Source organism: Salarias fasciatus, chromosome 18, assembly GCF_902148845.1.
Source record: "Salarias fasciatus chromosome 18, fSalaFa1.1, whole genome shotgun sequence".
Lineage (NCBI taxonomy): Eukaryota > Metazoa > Chordata > Actinopteri > Blenniiformes > Blenniidae > Salarias > Salarias fasciatus.
In genome coordinates this window covers 12,691,832-12,712,262 of record NC_043762.1, presented here as the reverse complement: position 1 = coordinate 12,712,262, position 20,431 = coordinate 12,691,832, and the positions used below count along the sequence as shown (strand labels likewise).

The 20,431-nt window shown below is 44.6% G+C and overlaps 1 protein-coding gene across 7 annotated transcripts in view; it reads right to left on the bottom strand.

The window, feature by feature from the left end:
* The window catches only part of znf521 (zinc finger protein 521), a 126,157-nt gene that overhangs the window by 10,367 nt on the left and 95,359 nt on the right, over nucleotides 1-20,431 (bottom strand). For all 7 annotated transcript variants that reach the window (XM_030114428.1, XM_030114430.1, XM_030114434.1 and 4 more), the window contains 2 exons: nucleotides 15,408-15,539; nucleotides 5,842-5,957 (listed from right to left, as the gene is read on the bottom strand). In XM_030114428.1, coding sequence (XP_029970288.1) covers nucleotides 5,842-5,957; nucleotides 15,408-15,539 — 248 coding nt within the window. The remainder of the gene's footprint in view (nucleotides 1-5,841; nucleotides 5,958-15,407; nucleotides 15,540-20,431) is intronic.

The window sequence follows — 20,431 nt, the reverse complement described above, 5'->3', positions numbered from 1 at the left end:
GACATATTCACTGTTAAATTCATCAATTCAAAAAATCTAAACGATGAGAAAATGTGGATCTTTTGGCGAAAGATTTCATGTTTAGAGCAAAAAAAATCGAGTATAGAAGACACATTTTTTACTTCACTTTTCGATATTACAAAGAGTGAAGAAAAAAGTTAAAAGCAAAATTATAAAGTCAATACTTTAAGAGAAGGTTCACAGTAACATCTGTAATCGGAGATTATTGGAAATATAATAAGAATGTCCAGAGAAAAACTAAGCTGAGAATAAAACGAGAGAAACAAACTACATAAAAAATCTGGAAAATGACACATTTTAGAAAAAAGGTGAAATGTCAGTAAATTAAAGTTTAAAACTAGAAAACAAATAACAAAAGAAATCAATAAGATAAAATGTAGAGAGAAAAAACAAATACAAAAGTAGAAGAAAAAGTTTCAAGATTAGTTGAATTATCAAAAGTAAATCCCGAGAGGAAAACATTAATGACATTACTCAAAAAATGTTGAGAATCATGGAAGAACGAGTTTAATAGAGAAAATCTGGAAAAAAAATCATAATAAAGATGGAAGGAAGTAGAGATCAGTATTGAGAGAAAAAAGTCGACATTAAAGTTAATTTTTTGAGAAAAATATTTTTATGAATTCAAGATAATGTGTTGAACTAACTGGACTTGTTGAAAATAAAGTCAATTAAGTGACAATCAGATTATCAAAATGAAATTATTGATTAAACTGAGAAAAATAGATGAAGAACTCAAATAAGCCAAAATGAACAGAACACATTCGAAAGGCTGTTAATAAAGTCACTAAACGAAGGGAAAATGATGAATTATTGAGAATAAATAGAAAATGTGGAGCCAATGTGCACTAACCTCAAACTCAAAACGTGAAGCTTTAAAGGGAAAAACCCTTAAAACAGCCCTTTGATTCTTCTCTCAGTGTGATTCAATTCAATTGTTGGAATGCAGGATGAGAAAACGACTCGCTCCCTGCTCGTGTTCTGTCTTCCCTTTACGAGAGAAGGACATGAGTCCCGGCGTTTGCCCCTCCTTGCTGTCTCGGACCGACACGATGACACACGGAGCTGTTTACGCTGACCCGGTGACCGCGCTGCCTATAAATATGCTTAATTAAAACAGTGGAATTGGTCACAGCTTGGCAATAATGGCTATCACACGGGGAGAGGAGGATCTCATTTGTGTGGGGAAGTAGAACATGATGCAGATGTGCTCTTGTCACTTTCAGCACTCATTAAGGCCGCCGAAGCTCCGGATCGTCTTTGAAGGAATCCTTTTAAAAGACACTCCAATTAAAGGTACGTGTCCTGCGGGCGTCTGAGGAGATGGGAGAAGTCGTAGAGTTCCCCCCGTCCTTCATACCGCCGATCGCTTAACACATGACTTACAATCTCCTGTCGCTTCCGAGGAATGATAATGAAACCGGAGGACGGGGGGGCGGTGGGGGGACGACGGGAGGCGCGGGAAAAACCGTCGCCGCCACTCGACTCCATTGTCTTCGGAGGGGAATGGTCGGGAGCGGATCCTCAAAACGACACGAAGGCGCTCAGAGAAATGTCAGACTTAAGCTGCGGCTAATGCGGCACGTCCATCAGTTAATGAATCGGACTAATTAATCCGGCCGAGCGGCCTCCGCTTCTCCCCTCGGTCTGGACGGCGACTGTATCTGAGGGGACCAGCGGTCCGCACTGCCGAGGCCTCAACCTGATGGAGGAGTTTGCATGTTCTCCCTGAATCCTCCCACGATCAGAGCACATTCTTAACTTTGGATGGAAATGTTTTCCAAACGTTCCACCTTGGAGGTGTACGGCGTCGCGGCAGAGGAGGAGGAGATCTGTTCAGACCCTCGATGGAAGCAGCCGAGAACCATTAAACTCTCTTAAAGGCTCACTTTTTACAAAACCTGTTACAAACAACTGTAAATTTCTTTTAAAAACACAAAAACAATCCGAAATCCTATCTGTCACGGTGAATCTCTACAGATTTGTGGAGGGGAAAACTTGTCACTTGTCACAAACTCACACTGACAGAACGGATTCGATGCTAATGGGAAGCCGACAGCTAGCTTCCACCGCACCTCTTCAAACGCAGGCTCCAGGACTACGACACAAAATCCCACAATCTGACCAAGTTTTTAGTAAAAACGTCTCATTCCACTTGATTTAAAACACATTCACTTAAAAAGTATATGTCAGAAAATCAGAGGGCTTTGTTTTGAGACAACTTATCTGAAATCAAACAATTTTCACTTGTTTTATTGGCAGATTTCTCACTTATTTGGTGATGTGTGTAAAGTAAAGTATCATGCCATCCAACAGAACAAATTGCAGATAGATGTCTCTTCTTAACTTGTGCTAAAAAGTTGTCCAATCTGAAACGTGTCTGTAAAGGTTAACCGGTGCGTGCAGCCGGATGATGGATGGGCAGACGGACAATGGGAGGGTGAAAGTAAAAGAAGTGAAAGTGTGCTGGCTGCTGGCGGGGTGGGCAGCGGAGGAGGGTCAGAGAGAGGACTGCACAGCCGGCCCACTTGCCCTCCCTATCAGCCCCTCATGAAATATCGAGACTTCGCTCCATATTTTAATGGGATGAGGGAAAGGGATGCGCGGGGCGGAGGCTGCGCGAGGAGTGTGTGATGGTAGAGGGGAGTCCTCTGGAGACTTTCCAGGGGAATGGTGGTCTATGCATCTCACTGCTTATTTGTGTGTGTGTGTGCGTGTGTGAGAGAGAGAGAGAGAGAAAGGGAAGGAGAGCAGGAGAGATTATTCTCCTCTGGAATCTGGATTCTGGGGCACACAGGCCCAGGAGTCAGTCAATCTGGCCGGTCTGAGGGGGGCGGCTGGGCGGGGGGTCCTGGGAGGGCTGATTAGACGGATGCTCTCCCATCATCCATCTCGACAGGCTGGCGAAAATTGGCTAGCCCCTCGCAGGGTAGAGTTCACGGGGGGAGGCGGTGGGGGAGGATGTGGAGCGGTGCGCTGGATACCTGTCACAGCCTTTGGTCTGTTTCAGGATCTCAGCAGCGAATTAATAAAATATCCTTCCTGCTTCCCTTTACCTGCCGTGGCAGCTCTCCCTCTCGCCGCTCCGTCTCCCAGCTTGCGCCGGGCCCTTTGACCCCTCCCGACTACTGCGAGAGATGAGGAGCCCAGGCAGCCGGAGAGCGGGCCAGAGTGTCAGGGAGAGGAGTCCGGACTCGGAGAGAGGAGGCGCTCGCCGCTGGAAGACAGCTCCACTTCACACAGACTGACAAACGACTGCCCCGTGTCAGGCAGACATTTTGAAGTGTGATGCATGGGAAATGGCAACCGCAACAACACAACAGCTAAAAACAAGCCTCCAACCTGCACTGTTTGTCAGGCTTTAACTTTAGACACTGGTTAGAAGGAAAAAAAAACAACAACAACAAAAAAACGACTTTCAAGATGTTGAAACGCACTGAAGTTTAGAAAGAGTCTGACACTGCGCCGTGAACGCCAACAAATTGGTTCAAATTAATATAAAATGCGGCCTGCCTGGATCCAGGACGAGTCGGTACACACTGCGAGTTTAACCCTTTATTAGGCAGGATACTGTGGTAAACTGAGGATAGTCACTGAATCCATGATAAAGAAGTTCTTGAAAGTTCTGCTCGTTGTACGATTTCTACAATTTGAGATTATTAAGACATACAGTTGCCAAATATGTCCACAAAATATTCAAATATGCGTGTGCTATTACTATTATCTATAAAAGGTCATGATGCATGTGTGAGAGAGCAAAAAACACTTGATTTGGTTTCAAACATTATGTAACTTAGCCTGTTATTGAATATAGTTCATCTTTAAGTCTGTAAAATTCATCTTTATAAATCAGAAACCTGCATCTTGAGCTGTTTTCTCTCAGTTAAAGTCACTGATCCTGTTGTAAGTGACTTTATATGATGTTCACACTAAACTTTCTGAGTAACTGCAGAGGTCTTCCCCACTTTTAAAACTAGTTTTTCCAGCTATGCTCAAGCTGTTTAAAATTAATCCTGAAATTCCAACAAAAAACAAAAAAACAAAAAAAAAAAAACAAACAAACTTGATTTTGTTTCAAAAGTTGCTTAATTTAGAATCATTTTCACTGTACCACAAACAAAATAAAATTACTTTTTTATTTCCGGTCAGAAATACATCCTTTGGTTCCAAAGTTTCCTAAAATAAGCATCGGATTGGCTCCAATGATGTCTTTAAAGGTTACTTTGCAAATATAATTCATCATTGGGACATATTTAAATTAGATATTAATAAACAAACCTTCCTTTTGAGTTGAGATTTCCGAGCCAGCAACTTCAGTTTGTTACGTAAGACTCGCCAAATTTCAAGAGAAACGTCCAGACTCGGTTAATTCCTGGTGTTGTTTGAGCAGCTATACGCTGTACGTATGTCTGCGAGGCGTCGCTGAGCACACTCATCCCCCGAGCTGCTCCCCGCTCCCCTTTCACAACCCTCCTGCTTCACAACACGGCGCCGTCGCTCTTTCATGTTCGCCTCTTGTCTCTTCACACGGAGAGTAAAACAATATAATCATGCATGAAACATCACCTCCGGGAGGCGGAGATCACTTCATTCCCCAAAAAAATGTCAAAAAAAAAGAAAAAAAGAAAAGAAAAGAAAAAGTGGGAAAACATCCCCAGGTTATTTGAGATTGTTTACAGGTACCTGCTACAACTCCGGCAGCACAGAGAACACTTGTACCAATGAGAGATGAAAACGTGAGGAAATGAGCGGAAGCGGCGGCCATGTTGGCGGCTGCAGGAGCCTTGTCGAGTAACCTTCTGTTGCGGCCGACTCGCGCGAGCCGGCGGATCAGGACTTGTTTTATTCATGTTTGCGGAGCTCAAATGACCAGCAGATAATGATCGCATTCACCTTCCTCCTGGCACACGCACGCCTCTGTGTTTACAACCTGAATCTCAATATGAAAATCATTGGCGATCGATGAGCGGCCGAGCCCCGGACGCTTCCTCTGGCTACCCGCTCGCTCGGCCGCGCCGCTAATCCGGCCTGGATTTGGGGGAGAGGGCGCGGTCGGGCTCTCTTCTCGGCGAATTAAGCATAATTTGTCTGATTAGATCGGGCGCGGCGCTTATAGTCTGTTCACATTTTAATGATCTGGTTTGAAAAGGTAATAGAAAAAGATGTGGATATGAGAAGCGTGCCATGTGTACGAGGGAGAATCCCCCAAACAAAACAGAGCCGCCTGAAAACACCACCGCAGTGAAATAATATAATAAGGTCTGTTTCATTTTTTCAGGTTCTCCAAGGACTGGAGAGAAAGATTGCTCGAAAATGGATTATCTCTCTAACATTGCGAGTTCATAAGTCCAACTACTAACTTTGTTGAAGGGCAGATACGGCCTCCCCGAGGACGCAGCTCATATTTAGCCACGAGGCCTCCTCTGTGATTAGGAGGGGAGATGCAGGCGTATTGACTCAACGGTGTTTTTTTTGCCTCGGCACTGTATGTAATTACCTCTTCAAAAACGAGCATTCCGCTAATCCTCTAATTCCAGATATTTTAGTGCTCTGCTGGTCTAATAAGCAAATCAAATCATATCTGCACATCACAAATGAGTTTTGGAAACGGACTGAAATAATTCCTTCTGAGTCTCTCGTCCCAGCCGGGATGGAGGAGGGGATCGCCGGAGTGCGCTGTTTAGTGTTTGTTAAGTTGTCATGTGTGATTATCCGTCCACGTATTTGGAAAAAAAAAAAAAAAAGATTTAAATCCCGCTGTGCCCCCCCCTCCCCCTCCCCTCCCGCCTGCCCAGGCCCTGCACAGCCCGAGGCGCTCACCTGTAACTCTGTCTGGAAGAAGAACTTCTGCGGGCACTGCGAGCAGTCGTAGATCTTATCCTCCTGTCCGTGGGCAGAGAAGATGTGCTGCTGGAGCTTGTTGGCCTGGACGAACACTGACGGAGAGAGGGAGACGCGCACGTTAGCCCGCTGAGTTTAGCAGCTCCGCACGTTCTCCAAGAACACACGTTTGAACCTGGACAAAATGTTACTGCTGCAGCTGAAGTGCTTCACCACCTGCATCTCAACTTTAGCTCTTTTATGATCTTCAACTTCTGTAGAAATATAATTAATTACATGTAACCTCTGTTGATTTATTGTTGCGTCTTTCCACTGACACAAAGGGAACGCAGTTTTCTTGAGGGATGTATTCAAAAGTTTAGTGTGACTCCGTTACCCGTCTGACCCACTTGAGATCAAATTAAGCTGTATGTCTGCTAAACTGAGCGTTACACCCATTTGTTCAGGACACGCTTGTGTCTGCATGTAGGAGTCCAGCATTTTCCTGCCGTTTCACTTTTTTTTTTTTTTGTCATTTAGTAGCTTCTTCGATCAGAATTAGCACTTTCACCTCACCAAGTCTTCAGGTCTTTGATGAAATGTTCCAATCAACACATTTTTCCACAAAAACCTCAGAAGAAAGCAGACCGTAAGAAAACACCGAATCACGAAAAACCTACAAATATTTCCTTGTGTTGGCTGTGAGACGTTAGTAACTGATTATGAAATTGGCAGCTCTGTCAGTTCCTGAAGTGTCGGCGAACCTGTGGCTTTTTCACGAGTGAGAACGGCTGGAGATCTGCAGAGCAGCCAAAACTGACTGAACTTCATCGAAACATCCAGACTATCGAGCGTCTTCCTCCCGCTAACTGAACTTAACGGCTAAATCATTCATCAAACTGACTCAGTCATGTTTCACGATGCAAAAACGAGACGACGTGCACATCAATAGGTTTAGCAAGACATTCAAAGGAATGCATGAAGTGATTTTTTAATAACATTTCAAGACAGTTTTACATGAAATATAAGTTCATAATTTCATTCTTAACTTCCTATTATTGATGTGATTTTATCTTTTCCTGTATTAAATTTCATACAGCGTACACAAAATTGCAAACAATTTAGTTGCAAGCAAATGAGCAATTTATTAACACACACACACACCCAAATAAAACATTGTTATGAGATATATATTTGTATTTGAGAAACTGGTGCGATTGAGATGTTAAGAGTAACACTGGAGTGGTCACACTCCTGGCAATAGAGCCGGCGAATGCATAATGTTTGGGGAATAATGATGCTCTTTATTTAGCGCCACTGTGGGGACAACAAGCCAGAAAAAAAAAAAATAAATAAATAAAATAAACAACCGCAAAAATTGGCATGGCTTCAAGTGCAAAACATGGCCTCCATTAGTCTACATCGCTAATTATATTGACAATATAAATATTCATGGCGTTGCGCTACTTATTCATGCAGACTTGGAGTGCGCTCACCGTCACATAAACACACAACGCGCTGGCACTTAAAACATATACCATACGTTTGTGCTTTAATTAAGCCACGGTCCACGCCGGAAAAAGCTAACGGGGGGATGCGTGCGTGTGGCTGGCATGCGCGCACGCGTGCGTGTGTGTGTGTGTGTGTGTGTGTGTCTCAGTGCATTCTCCAAGGAGCACTTCAAACATGCCGTTTGTTATCCCGGACCCTTGTGCTTTAAGGATGGCTGTCTAATCTCAAAGGTCTGGATGCTCCGGAAAAAGTTAGCATGTGGGGGGCTTCATTTGAATTTCTTAGGGCTCAAAATAACTTTTCTTCTAATGCGATGCAACCGAGGGCCGCGAGGAGACGGAGACGGGGAGAGGAAAACAGCCACAAAAGGTGAGGCATCTGCAGGAGACGGCTGCAGGGTCGCTGCCGCCCCCCCACCCCCGACCCCCACCGCCACCGCCACCCACTCCAACACGGAGGGGATCCGCAATTTTAACGCGTCCCAATCTGAGCCCACCGGGGAGAGGCGTTATTAATTATTGAGCCGTGCAGCCCGGGTTTCGGTGAATGTCACGCTCCTGACCCGGGAAATAAAAGTTTCGATGGGGAAAGCTGGGGGAGAGAGAACGAGAGAGAGAGAGAGAGAGAGAGAGAGAGAGAGAGAGAGGGAGCGAGAGAGAGAGACGGGGCGGGCGACGCTCGCCGCCTGCTAATGCCGAGGCGACAGCTGTCCGTGTAACATGGCAGCATGTTAACCAGAAACGAACAAACCTCCTCTAATGAACAAACAACAGCCGCATGGCCCATTTCTGAAACTAATGGCCACGGCCGCGCGAGGGGCGAACATCGCCGCCACTTTACAGCCGTGCTCGGGGTCGAGGCCTCGGCTCGCGCGTGGATCCGAGCCTCTGTCACGCACCGAAAACAATTTTCTTTGTGGGGAACACGCGCTCTGCAAGACAAAAATGTGCTGATAAACAATGGGGTTTTTCTTCTCTGTGTTTTGTCTGCATATACTGTACAGAAGCAGGTCACAGCAGCTGCAGGAAGCCTTCATTATGTCTTTGGCTGGAGGAGGAAAAAGTCAATACAGCAAAAATAAAAATGGATTCAAGACTTGGGGGGCCTTCAAACACTGTACAATAGGGCCAAACACAACTGAGATGTCAAGTTAGCTGTTTCTCGCCGTTTACATGCATTTCTGGAGCGGTTCCAGTCAGACGTGCATTTAATCAGCCCAGCATTTGTCAGGTTATGTATGCAAGTGGCTGCTGACAGCTGCTTTCAGCTGCTATTAAAGCCATAAACACAAAAGATTTAAAGGCTTCAGGCAGATCAGCCATGACATTATGACCACTTGGTGAGCCGTACCACAGCGTACCTTCACGATGCGACACCCAGTGAAATCAAAGCTGGTACGGCAGATACCGGAGACATCGGTGCGATTTTGAACCGATACTGAAAACCGATGCACCAATAACTAGGCCAGTTTCCTATTCGTGGACCAATGAACCAATCAAAAACCTCTATGAATGAAGAAAGTCGTGGGAGCGCTGCCTCCTAGTGGACAAAAGGAGGAAGACCTTTACCAGTCCAGCCCACTCAAGACGCAACACAAATGTGTTTGACCCTCCTGGGATCAGAGGTCAATTAAGCAAAGCAGTTAAGCTCATTTAAATATGTCAGATTTGCATTTTAAAAGTTTTCAGGTGCATTCATGAGTTTGCTCGTTAATCATTTACCATCCCGCATTGTCTCCATGGTTGTTTTGTCAAATTAGCATGCAGCAAGTGATAAAGGGATAACCCAAAATGGGCAACGGAGGGAGATTGCATTGGCATTTGGCAGCATGAGTCACATATAAAATATGCCACGGCGCTGCCCATTTAGGGGGAGGAACAGAGGCGGCGGCGAGTCTTTCCTCCAGGGTTAAAACGAGGACATGGAGAAAAAGAAATAATCCAAAACCACATCCAAACAGGATCAGTGGCTGGCCATTGTGTCTCTCCCTGCTGAGAAGGAGAGAAGGAGAAAGAGACAGAGGAGGGAGAGCGGCAGAGGGAGAAGTTTGTGGAGTTTGTTGGCCGTGGAGCCGGAGCTGAACAGAGCGCTGAGCCGGGTTGGGCGTCAGGGGTGTCAGGGCTGAGGGGGCTGAGGGGCCAAGGTCTCCTCGCTGTGGGGGATATTAAGCCCTCTGATTAGATCTCAGGGGCCGCCCATGGCAGACGTCTCCTTTACTACAGGCCCCAGCTCATCTTTATTTTGGCAGGGTGGTGCTCTCTGCAGGCTGCACTGCACCAATACTAAGCTGTTTGTGCAGGGCTAGGGGAAAAAAAAAAGTTTATCCTCTTTTATTTTATTTTTCTTGTTGCTTCGCTTTTTCTGGTTTCTTTTATTTATTCGTGGAGCCTACATGTGCTCGTTTCTGCTTAATCCCAGAGTTCACGATGCAGAGGCCGCGCCGGCGGTTCACAGCTCTGGCTGCAAGCTTAAAAACACACACAAGCAAAAACAAGGACTTTTAGCTTGTTCAGCTCAAGCTGGCCGCTTTTGAAACAAGTTGGTTTAGTTTCCCTCCTCACACAATCTGTGGGATTGGACTGATGGATCACTTGTTGATTCATAAAATCAGAAACAAAATATCCTTTTTTTACTGAAGTTACATAAATCTGTAGCTAAACTGTATTTTATGGGGAATTTAAAGGTTTCATAAGCTATTTTAAAATGTTCACACCACATTTTCTGGACTCTGATTCATACATTTGAGCGTAAACTGGATTTCTCACTGCGTCATGAAGAAGATATATAAGCGGCATTAATTCTCCTCTCTCCAAATTCTTCAGTTTTCTATTTTACCTTAAATTCTGCTGTGGAGATTTTCTTCTTTGGAAACATTTTGACTGCACTATCAGTCAAATACAGCAGTAATGGAGGGTTTTCTGTGGCGCCGTAGCCGCTTTCTGTTGTCGTACAGTGACACCTAGTGGTCACAGATGATACATACAGGGATTTTAATAAGACATTAGAGAAACTAATAAATTAAGAAAGTAACATTGATAGCGGGGATTTTGTTGTTGTTTTGTTTTTTTTTATGTTCAAAAGAAGCACCTGATCGCTATCTTTGGCTGAGATTTTCTTTCCTTATCTTCCCCGGTCCTCCATCAACATGCTCACTCATTTCTCTTCATACAGCTCAAACACTCACATCGACAAAGTGAGCGGGACTCTCGGACAGTAGAGCTTCATCTGATTGGCCAAATATGTCCATGATCCACAGTGCATAGAAACATACTTTATGCAGAATGTAGACTGGTTAGGAGTAGTCTGAGATGTTTTGTTTGAGATAAAGTTCTATAGTTCATGTCTCTATGTGGCTTCGAGGTAGAGACATCACAGTTTAGACTTTTTTCATGTCTGCACACATTAAAATTGATCAAATTTTTCTTAGTTTAACATGATGGATTTATGCTGGTGCAACTTAAAAATGTAGTATTGGCAACTCTGAAACTTCAATAATTACTTATTCCAAAAAATACATGTACAAACATGAGGAATTATTCAAAACATTTCTAATGATTCATAAAGTCATATGTATGGGTAGCTACAACAGAATAATTTGATAATATACAGTCTAAAATATATAGTAAATGAATGCATTGGTTAAATATAAGTGAAAGCCTTCAGAAATCTCTGAAAATACATTCACAAAAATCTAATGCATGGAGGAATACATGCATTTTTCAACATTTAGAAATGCATTTGCAAAACGTTAAGCAATGCAGTTGTAAAACTACAATGAAAGTATTTATGAAAATCCAGTTTTTGGATCTGCATAAAATCTTTTGGAATATTAGATAGATAATGATGAACAAATGTATTTGCACACATTAAGTAAATTAGATAATTAAGTAATAAATATGCATCTAATGCAAGTGCAAGTGCAAAAAAATATCCATTAAAACCACATACGGTATATTGTTTTATATTATGGTTAACGCAAATAAAGCTTCAAATTCATTTCAATTTTTAGAATTAAACTCTATAACTCTGTGAGGTCTGATGAGCCTCGAGTTGTTTCCATACGTGAAAATATCCAAACAACTGCAGCTTAGAGGCTTGTTTTAAATTGTTTGGATTGTTTTTCACCTCTTCACTCACTTCATCCAACCCAGGACTTTCAGAGGCGTCGATTCACAACAACACCAGGAAGAATTCGTCCTGGACAGACGAGCTGCCTTAACTCGGAGTTTCAGGCTTAAGTGACCCAAATACACCAGAAAGCTTGTCAAGCAGCCACGCTACGAGCTTGAATTTTGCATCTATATATAAAACAATGATAGATGTCATAATTCAAAACATCAGGCGGCGGCGCGACGTGCGCACCAACTAAACAACAAACAAGAAAACTAATTAAACTACAGTAGTTGTCAGAGTGGCGTGGATTTAAAGGCCTGTAGTTTTTCAAGTTTGTTCTTCATGCTGTGACATAAGTAAAAAAAAAAAAAAAAAAAAAAGTGTGTGTGTGTACACACATATACGCACACACACACACACACACACACACACACACACACACACACACACACACACACAGGACTTTCATCAGGCACACTTTCTTCTGTTTTGTTTGTCTTAAGCACATATTCCCAATCACAGTTTCCACACCAGCCCTCGCTGCTGCTCCTGAGGGTGCAGCAGACACTTCTAGCTGCAGGCTCCCCCACTTCTGAAACCTGTCAAATCTGTCCTGGGAGAGTCAGCCGCTCTCTCATCATCCAGGGGCTTATGGACCTCTCTCCATTTACCCTCCCTCCCCGGCGCACTTCTCTTTTCCTCCTCCACTTCCCTCCTTTCATCTCGCATACAAACTTGCCAGTTGCAACCTTCCCAGCTTCCTCTAAGTTTTGTCTCCTTTTCTCCTCTATTTTGTCTCTCCTCATCTGCCGCCTGCAACTTACTTTTTCCCCTCGTACTTTTTTTTGCCGCGGTCTGCCGCTCGGCGCGGCGCGGCGCGGCTCGTCCTCCGGTGTGAGTCGAGGATAATCAGGTGTGTCAAAGAGTGGGGAGCCACTGGGTTACCTCCCACAATGCTTTGGGTCACGGAGGGGGGGTGGGGGGGTGGGGGGGTGGATCACAGCCGAACCTTGTTAAATCGAGTGAACTCAATCGCTGTGTGATCAACGTTTGGCTTTCATGTCCCGACTCGTGAGTCGATAAGGACGCTTTAATATGTATGCAAACTGTGCATGTGATCAATTCAGAGCATTGTGGGGATCTCAATCTGAGTTTCACAGAGCGAGCCTGTTCCTGAAATTTCATCCCTGCACAAGACGGTAAACAAACGAAAAGGTCTGCAGCAGGTTTTTTTAAAGGCGCCCACTGAATTAGCACTGATTTACACGACACTTTGAAGTGTGTTTTTATGGGAGTTTGTTTACACGACAACGATGCTGAGAGCCACTGAAAACGCAAAGGTTTCCATAAAATGTAAGTTTTCTGGAAAGCTGCTGCACCAAACAACTGTAGTAAATGGACAGTAAAAACAATAGAGACTTCCAGACGGACTTCATTTTCAAAACGTTGCCTCTTCGCTTGAAACGTTGTGGTGTAAAGGAGATTGCCTCAGCCTTCCTGCTGCTGGAGGTTGGAAAAGCGAGCATAAAAAGCTGGATGGATGCACGGTAGCTTATTTGTCAGTTTTTGAACTTCTCCCGAAACTTGTGGATTCCTCGCCCACGTCTGTTTACGTCCTGAAAGCGGCGGAAAATAACAAATCCGTCACACGCCAGCCGTGAAAAACAAGCCCGCCACCTCATTATTAAACTATATTTTAGGTGAGGTTATGCGAGGCTGTTAAAGAAGTGTCGCCTCTCTGTTTGACGCCAGACTTGAAGAATTATATTCAAGGACAGCTGTCAGCCAATCTCTCAATCTCTGCTCTGGCCTTCGGTTTGCCCCCCCTCCCCTCCCTCCTGCACACAGTGGGGGCCTTTCAGCCCCTCGGCCTTCTTCCACCCTCCAGCGGTCCACCGCGGACCTGCGCCCATCTGTCTGTCTGCTCTGCCACCGCCGTCCTGAGGGTCTACTCTGTCTCCCCTCCCTTCCAGCAACCCCCCATCCCCTCCCCCCCATGCACGGTGATCGATATGGCCGCAGAGGGAGAGGGGGGAGACGGGAGACGGTGGTGGGGGGGGACCTGTCTGTCAAAGCCGGCGGTGGAAAATGAAGGCTCAGATGAAGGAGGCATGCTCTGTATATTAAACGTCCGGACCCCTGTGAGGGGTGGAGGGATGGCGGGGGGGGGAAATATCAATAAGCTGCTCCTAAAAGAGAGATAAGGGCAAAGGGAGGAGGAGGAGGAGAGGAGAGGGGAGGGCAGAAGGAAGGAGGAAGTAAAAAATGAAACCCTGCTTTTTGAGGATTCCACCTAATTGATGCAAAAAAAAAAAAAAAAAAAGTGACAAAGAAACAAATGAGCTTTTCATTTCTGTGGACGGGGGTGTTTTTTTTTTTTTTTTTTTTGTTGCTTTTTTTCAACAGGAAGCACAAGTGGGGGGAAATGAGCTGAGGTCCTGAAAAGAAGTGTGAAAGAGTAAAGAGCTGAGGAGGGAGAAAGAGTGAAGAGCTGAAGTTAACGACTTTGCAGATTTCATTATAGAGATAGTTAACCCTGTTGACACTGAAGGAGGGCGCTATCCTCTCAGGAGGAGTCCGGTCCTTCCACCTCCACGCACACAGACAGAGGAGATCATTACAGCTATCAGCACCACTGCCATCCACAATTAGCACGTCTCCCTCTCCCCCCTCCCCCGCCCCTCCTCCCCCCCTCTCACCTCCTGACTCTTCTCTGGCCTCGATTCGGAGGCAATTTGACTAAATAAAAAGCCACATGCAGCAAACAGCTCTCAGCTTCAGCCGGCCCGCTTGACCTTTCTCCACTCATTTGGAGCACACACACACACACACACACACACACACACACACACACACACACACACACACACACACACACACACACACACACAGTGAAAAGATTTAAATTTTTCAAAAGTTACACCTGTTTTTTCTTTATCTGTGTTGTTTAAGTCACTGTAAATGAGCACTTGACTATAGTTTTCTTACCTTTAAGTTCATAGTAACCCGTGCGTTGCGAATGTAGAATTTTCTGTTATTAATCCACCAATTGCTGGATTATTGCATAATCTCACATTCTTTTGATTGGTCTCTCACTAATTACATATCATTGGTAACTATAAACAACCCTGGTTACAGTTATTAGTTATATCTTAAAAAAGTAGTTAGTGTAAATAAATATTAAGCAGCGACCTGAGAAAACTGTTTCAATTATTTGAGAATGTTTAAATCTGTTAAAAAAAGTACATGACTACAGTTACAAGTTAAATCTTTAAATAGCTGTGTAGTTACAAAACTAAACAAAGAGTAACTAGTTACTTCCGAATGCCCTTTGAAAAGTTTATACCTTTTTTGAGATACCTTTTTATCTGATTACACATTTAAAATGTAAGGTTATATTGTTGCAAAATTTTGATTCGGTCTTGATTAGAGTTACTAGTTACTGCAAATAAAAAGTAACTATAGAAATCTGTAGAAATCTGTAGTTTTAATCTGTTTTTAAAGACGTGCGTGATCACAGTTACAAAATACTTATCTAAAAATGCATGAAGTTACTTGTTACTTGGGAAAGTAATTAATGCACCTTTTTATTGTCTCCTATTAGTTGGAATAAATCTTCATACATTTTTTTTTTTTATTTATATTTGATTACAGTTACTGCTTATTTGAAAACTGACTGCTGAATCACCTAAGTAGTAATTTACAGTCACTGTATATGTTCAAAGCATCAGTGAGTTTTATCAGTAGTTAAAACAGATAAAAAGTAACTAGTTACTTGGGAAAGCAACTCAAAAGTTTAAATTCATCAAGAATGCTATTAGATATAAATTTTCAAATAAGATTGGTTCATCTTGGTAATAAAAAAATTAAAGTTCTGCTGTGGTTTATATGAACCTCCTGGAGGGCGTGTTTCCAGGCGTTGTGGCTGCAGGGTCTCCTACCTGTGAAGCAGACGGGACACTTGAAGGTCCCGCCCATGCCCTCGAAGCTGTGCTCGATCAGGTGACACTGCAGCTTCGCCGGAGAGTCGAACGACTGGCTGCACAGCTTGCATTCGTGGTTCAGTCCTTCCTCTGTGGAGGAGAAAACGACACGGACAGAGGGGAGAGAAACGGTAAGCGGGGAAAAACAAACGTCTCTGCTTCTCTTATTCCACTTTTCCTTTTCACATAAAATTTGAATTCCAGCAAATTTGCGGCGACGACTCCTCTCTGTGATTTTCATGACTCGGAGAGGAAATAATATAACGTGTGATCCGCTCCCATCAGGCAGAAATTGGATGACCAGCCGGGGTCCTAATCGCTCAGACGAGGTCCTTGCACTGGGAGCACGGCGAACTTCATCTCATTTTTTGATTAACTTGCACCAGGAATTATTTTTAGCTTCAGCAGAATTAGCTTTGAGTGAAGCCTAAATGAAGGACAAACGACTGCTTTGCACAGTGGAATCGAGACCGGATCACAAATAAAACAGTCAAACACTGGCGCTTCAAACAGAGCAAACGCGTGTTACGTCGACTTCAAGGACGAAAAAGAAAAAAAAAAAAAAAAAATCCCCCCAAAAAAACAAGTTGGCGGAGTCTTGCTTTAACGTCTTTTAATCTCCAGTCGCGTCACTTCTTCAAGTCTACATAAACTGACTGTCAAAGCTGCCAAAACAAGTCTCCTTCTCGCCGCGCTCGCATGCCACCAGACAGATCCGGCTCCATCCGCCTGGCATTAGAAATCCCCACACGTCGATCTCGCGCCCGCACGCCCGCCTCACGCGCGGCCCGGGTAGCTTCGCCAAATGTCACCGCCGTAGACCTGTGTGCCGCGATCTGCTGACTCAGAATCTTCTCCGGTACGTCGATAAAGAGGCCCCAACGCCGCCGCGGTCGCCTTGCCGCAGGAGGACCTGAACGGAGGACCTCCAGGGACTCATCCGGAGGTTATATCCAGGTCTCTACGGTCCGGCGCCCGGCGCACAGGCGCACGCCGGCAGCCGTGCACGGCTCCGTCCTGCGGGCGCCGGGTGAACTGAAGGCGCTTCAGGCAAATCTGGCAAAACCAGTCCGTTCAAACACCCGAACCTGACTGGTAGAGCGAGCCACTGACTGGCAACGCAAACATATTTATGTTATAAATTTTACATTCACATGCAGTGAACTGTCGGAATTAGTGGTGTCGAACATAAGGCCCGTGGGCCAAAACTGAGCAGCTCCAATAAAGCAGATTGTAAAAACATCCAACAGTCGGAGCTGAGATATCGGTGATGCTGCCATGAAAGACATAGTTCTACCTTGTTGCTAAAAACCAATATTCATGTTAAAGCCATGCTGTCCGGGTGAGTTTCTACAAACTTGCATAATGAAACAGTCATAAGAATTTTTTTTTTTTTTTTTAGACATTTTACTATATTTTTCAATAGAGGGCATCTTTAAAATGCGCTTTTTGTTGAGAGTGTAGTCATCTTTAGTCATCACTGTTTGGTTTTGCAAAAATACAGATATCTTTATCAGTTTATTTCTGACATATATCCCATTTCTAAAAAAAAACATGATGTAACGCAACAAAACGATTCAATTTTTAGACCAAAGCTGCTGAGATTTACAACATTTTCTTCAAAAAGCAGGTTGTATGGCAGCTTCCGCAGTGACACTGAGTAACTGTGACAGCTGAACTCCAGTGACCCCCGATTTTCTCTATAAAAAAAGGAGTATGGGAAGATCTCCCGCAGAGCTAAACAGGAGTGTGCGATACGTATTGAGCTCTTCACAGTGACGCATTTATGTATGACTATTTTCCTGAATCACATCCAGACGTGGTTTGAAATATCTGTACGATGATGTGTGCAGGATTGAAATAAAAAGAGCAGACGTTGTGCGGCAGCTCAGGTAAAAGCCGATCAAAGCAGTTAAAAAAAAAGAAAAAAAAAAGAATGGGGGGTTGATGTGTTCTGAAATCATGCATTTGACAGATGAGGTACTCTGCAGCCTACATGTGCATCTGAGTGTGGCAGCAGGCATCAGATGAGGCGTCAGTGGGGGAGGAAGGTGGCGTCCGTGCAGCGGGATCGCTGTCCCCTTTGATCAGCGTCGGATTCGCGTACCGGCGTGACGGCGTTGCGCGCCGGGGTCGGGCCCGGCTGCGGCGCTCGCGGATCGGCCGCTGCCGCCATATGCGCAGCCCTCGTTTGACCCCGGCGCGCAACGCCGTCCCTTTGGAGACCTGGCCTGCTCCATTATGCAGATAGCGCTGCTCATGCCTGACTGACCCATGTGTGTGTGTGTGTGTGTGTGTGTGTGTGCGTGCATGTGTGTGTGTGTTTGTGTCTGTGAGCAGGTGCATCGGGCAAAACGACTCCAGGATTTAAGGGTTTGGCCTCGTGTCATTGAAACCAACAACGTCCGACCAATATTGTCCTTGTTTTGGCGCCGTGTGCCGAAGATTGCTGGGTGACGCGTCATAAAATGAAAAACAGATGATGCCTCGATCAATGTCTGGCAATGACAACAAGCAGAGAGAAGAGGAGAACGAGAGGAAGCAAAGGAGGATCAGCTGCAGCACCGTCACAAGTGAGGCTCTCAGCCTCAGTGCTCGAGGAGGAATCGTCTCTTCAGTATGTGACGGGGCATTTCAGCAAAAATACACCCAATGCAAAATATTCCACCAAGAAACGGGAGTAATAGTAATTAGCTTTGAGCTGTCCAAACTTTCTGTCTGGTGAGTAGATTTCATCCTTCAGGATGGAGCCAAACCAGACACTGTTCAGTCATGAAAACCTTCCTGTTGGCATCCATCCCAAAAAAAAAAAAAAACTGCTTAAAAAATGGACAATAAGAATAGTTTCTCATAGTTTTTCCATTTTTAAGTACTTGAACTAATCTCATTGTCCATATATGCCACATTTTTGCAGTCAAGTCAAATCAGAGCCTCGCCTATCTATATTAAAATCACAAAACAAAGCTAATGTAACTACTAAATGTTCATTTTTCATGCTCGAGTGCATATCTGTATTATCTGAGACTTATTGGGAAAGCATTGCCACGTAATTTTGCTTTGTTAGCCTCGATAAACCAGAGTGTTAAGCACTTTTTGCTGGTTTAAATGTTGCATTTCATTGGTGTTATTGGCTCGAGTGTGGTTGATTTGGCAAAGATTCTATTGAAGGTGACGATGCTGTGTAACAGTGATAAACAGAGAGCAGAGAAACTGAGCCTGAGAGGGGGGGAAAAAATGAGGATTTACAGCGTTTATGAGGAGCTGGAGCTCTGCTCGCCACTTAAAAGTTGTATTTATCGGTTTCAGTGTGTTTAATTCTGTTCTCAATGCGAGTTTTTTTCTTCATTTTCTGGAAAAGAGCACACATCCCAAAATAGAGCTGATATTAGCCTATAGCACATTGTATTGATCGTATTGTGCATGTCTGCATATTTTTAATGCCAACAGCCAACTCCAATAGAGCCAAACAAAAAGATATTGCTGTGGAACATTCTATTCCAATTGTACTTGGAATAAAATGAAAAAGTAATCTAAATGTATATGTATTGCTTTATAAAAAAAAACAAAATGCAGATGCAGGCTAATATTAGCATGTACAGCCCCTGTAGAGCCGGCAGTTTAGCGCTGCTGGGGGTTTAAATGTTGCATCTTCTTGGATTTATTGTGGCTGATTTGGAACAGAGTGTATCTGAGGTGGCGGTGCTGCGTAACAGTGATAAACGGGGGGGGGCGAGGAGTCTGTGAGGAGTAAACGGAGCTGTGTTAGCCCGGGCGCTGCAGCCTGTTTGGGGCTGGGTTCGTCTTCAGCAGTGTGACGGGTGGAGGTGGAGGGAGGGTGTTGAGGCTGGCAGCCTGTTTCTTAGTGAGAGCCAGGGGAGGAAGTGGGCTCGCTCGCTGGCTCGCCCCTGTAGCAGCCTCACCGGACTGAGGTCACTTCCGTTTGCCCCCCTACCCCCCCCAAGCCCTTCTCCAGGGCCGCCCAATCAGCGGCGCCCTGCTCGCCCCCTCCCCTCTGCAGCGAGCAGACTCTGGATATAGTTACAGGGCCACGGGGGAGCGTCAGCTCTCTCTCCCCCTCTCTCTCTCTCTCTCTCTCCTCATCACCCTCCCTCCTCCCACCGCCGGTTCCCCAGCCTCCCGAGTGTTCTCCGCTGCCACCACCCTGTCCCCCTGCTCTCCCAAGAAAATCCTTCAGATGAGAACTGCTCCTGTGTCTGCTCCCTCTAAGCATCCCTGACACCAGCAAAGTAAGCCCATCTGCATATCCACAGGGCCCGGCGTTCCTGCGGCTCATGGTTTATGTATTTCACAGCTCCTTAAAACACAAACGCCTAATATCTCTCCCGTGTGGAGGACAGGAGACGGAGGGAGGGAGGGGAGGGAGGGGAGGAAAACTACTTTTAAAAAAAGGAAATGGTCTTTATTTCTCTGTGCTGTTTACTTTTTCTTTTTTTTCTTTCTTTTTTTTTAACTAGCGTCGGGCTGAAGTTCATGTGAAGGTTGTTTGGGACTCGCAGGTCTTGGTGCTCTCATTATGTAACAGCCACTCAGCCACAGCCCCTTCAAGAGGTTTAAGACCATCGTACAGACTGGATCATATCCGATGCACGAGTTTTATTTTGCAGAAAAAGTAACATTTTTACAACAATTACTATTTTCTTTGATTTTTTTTTTCTGATTTGTTGCAACTATTTCAAACTTTTTATGACATTTGAGTCAAAGCTTTGAACTCTGTTTTCTATGATCACTTTAAATTCTGCTGTAGACATTTTTTTCTTGCTCTGTCAGTTGTTGGAGCCCGGACTTCCGTCCCGCTGACTCCACCCGGTTCTTTTATTCTATGCTTGGTATAAAGAATGCCAAAACAACTGACTTCAGATTATTACCATTTATTTATGTATAGCCAAATGTAATGCTCAGCGCTGGACCTTACAGGGAAAGATACAAAGTATTTCGCCCCGAAAAGATCCTGATTGTTGATG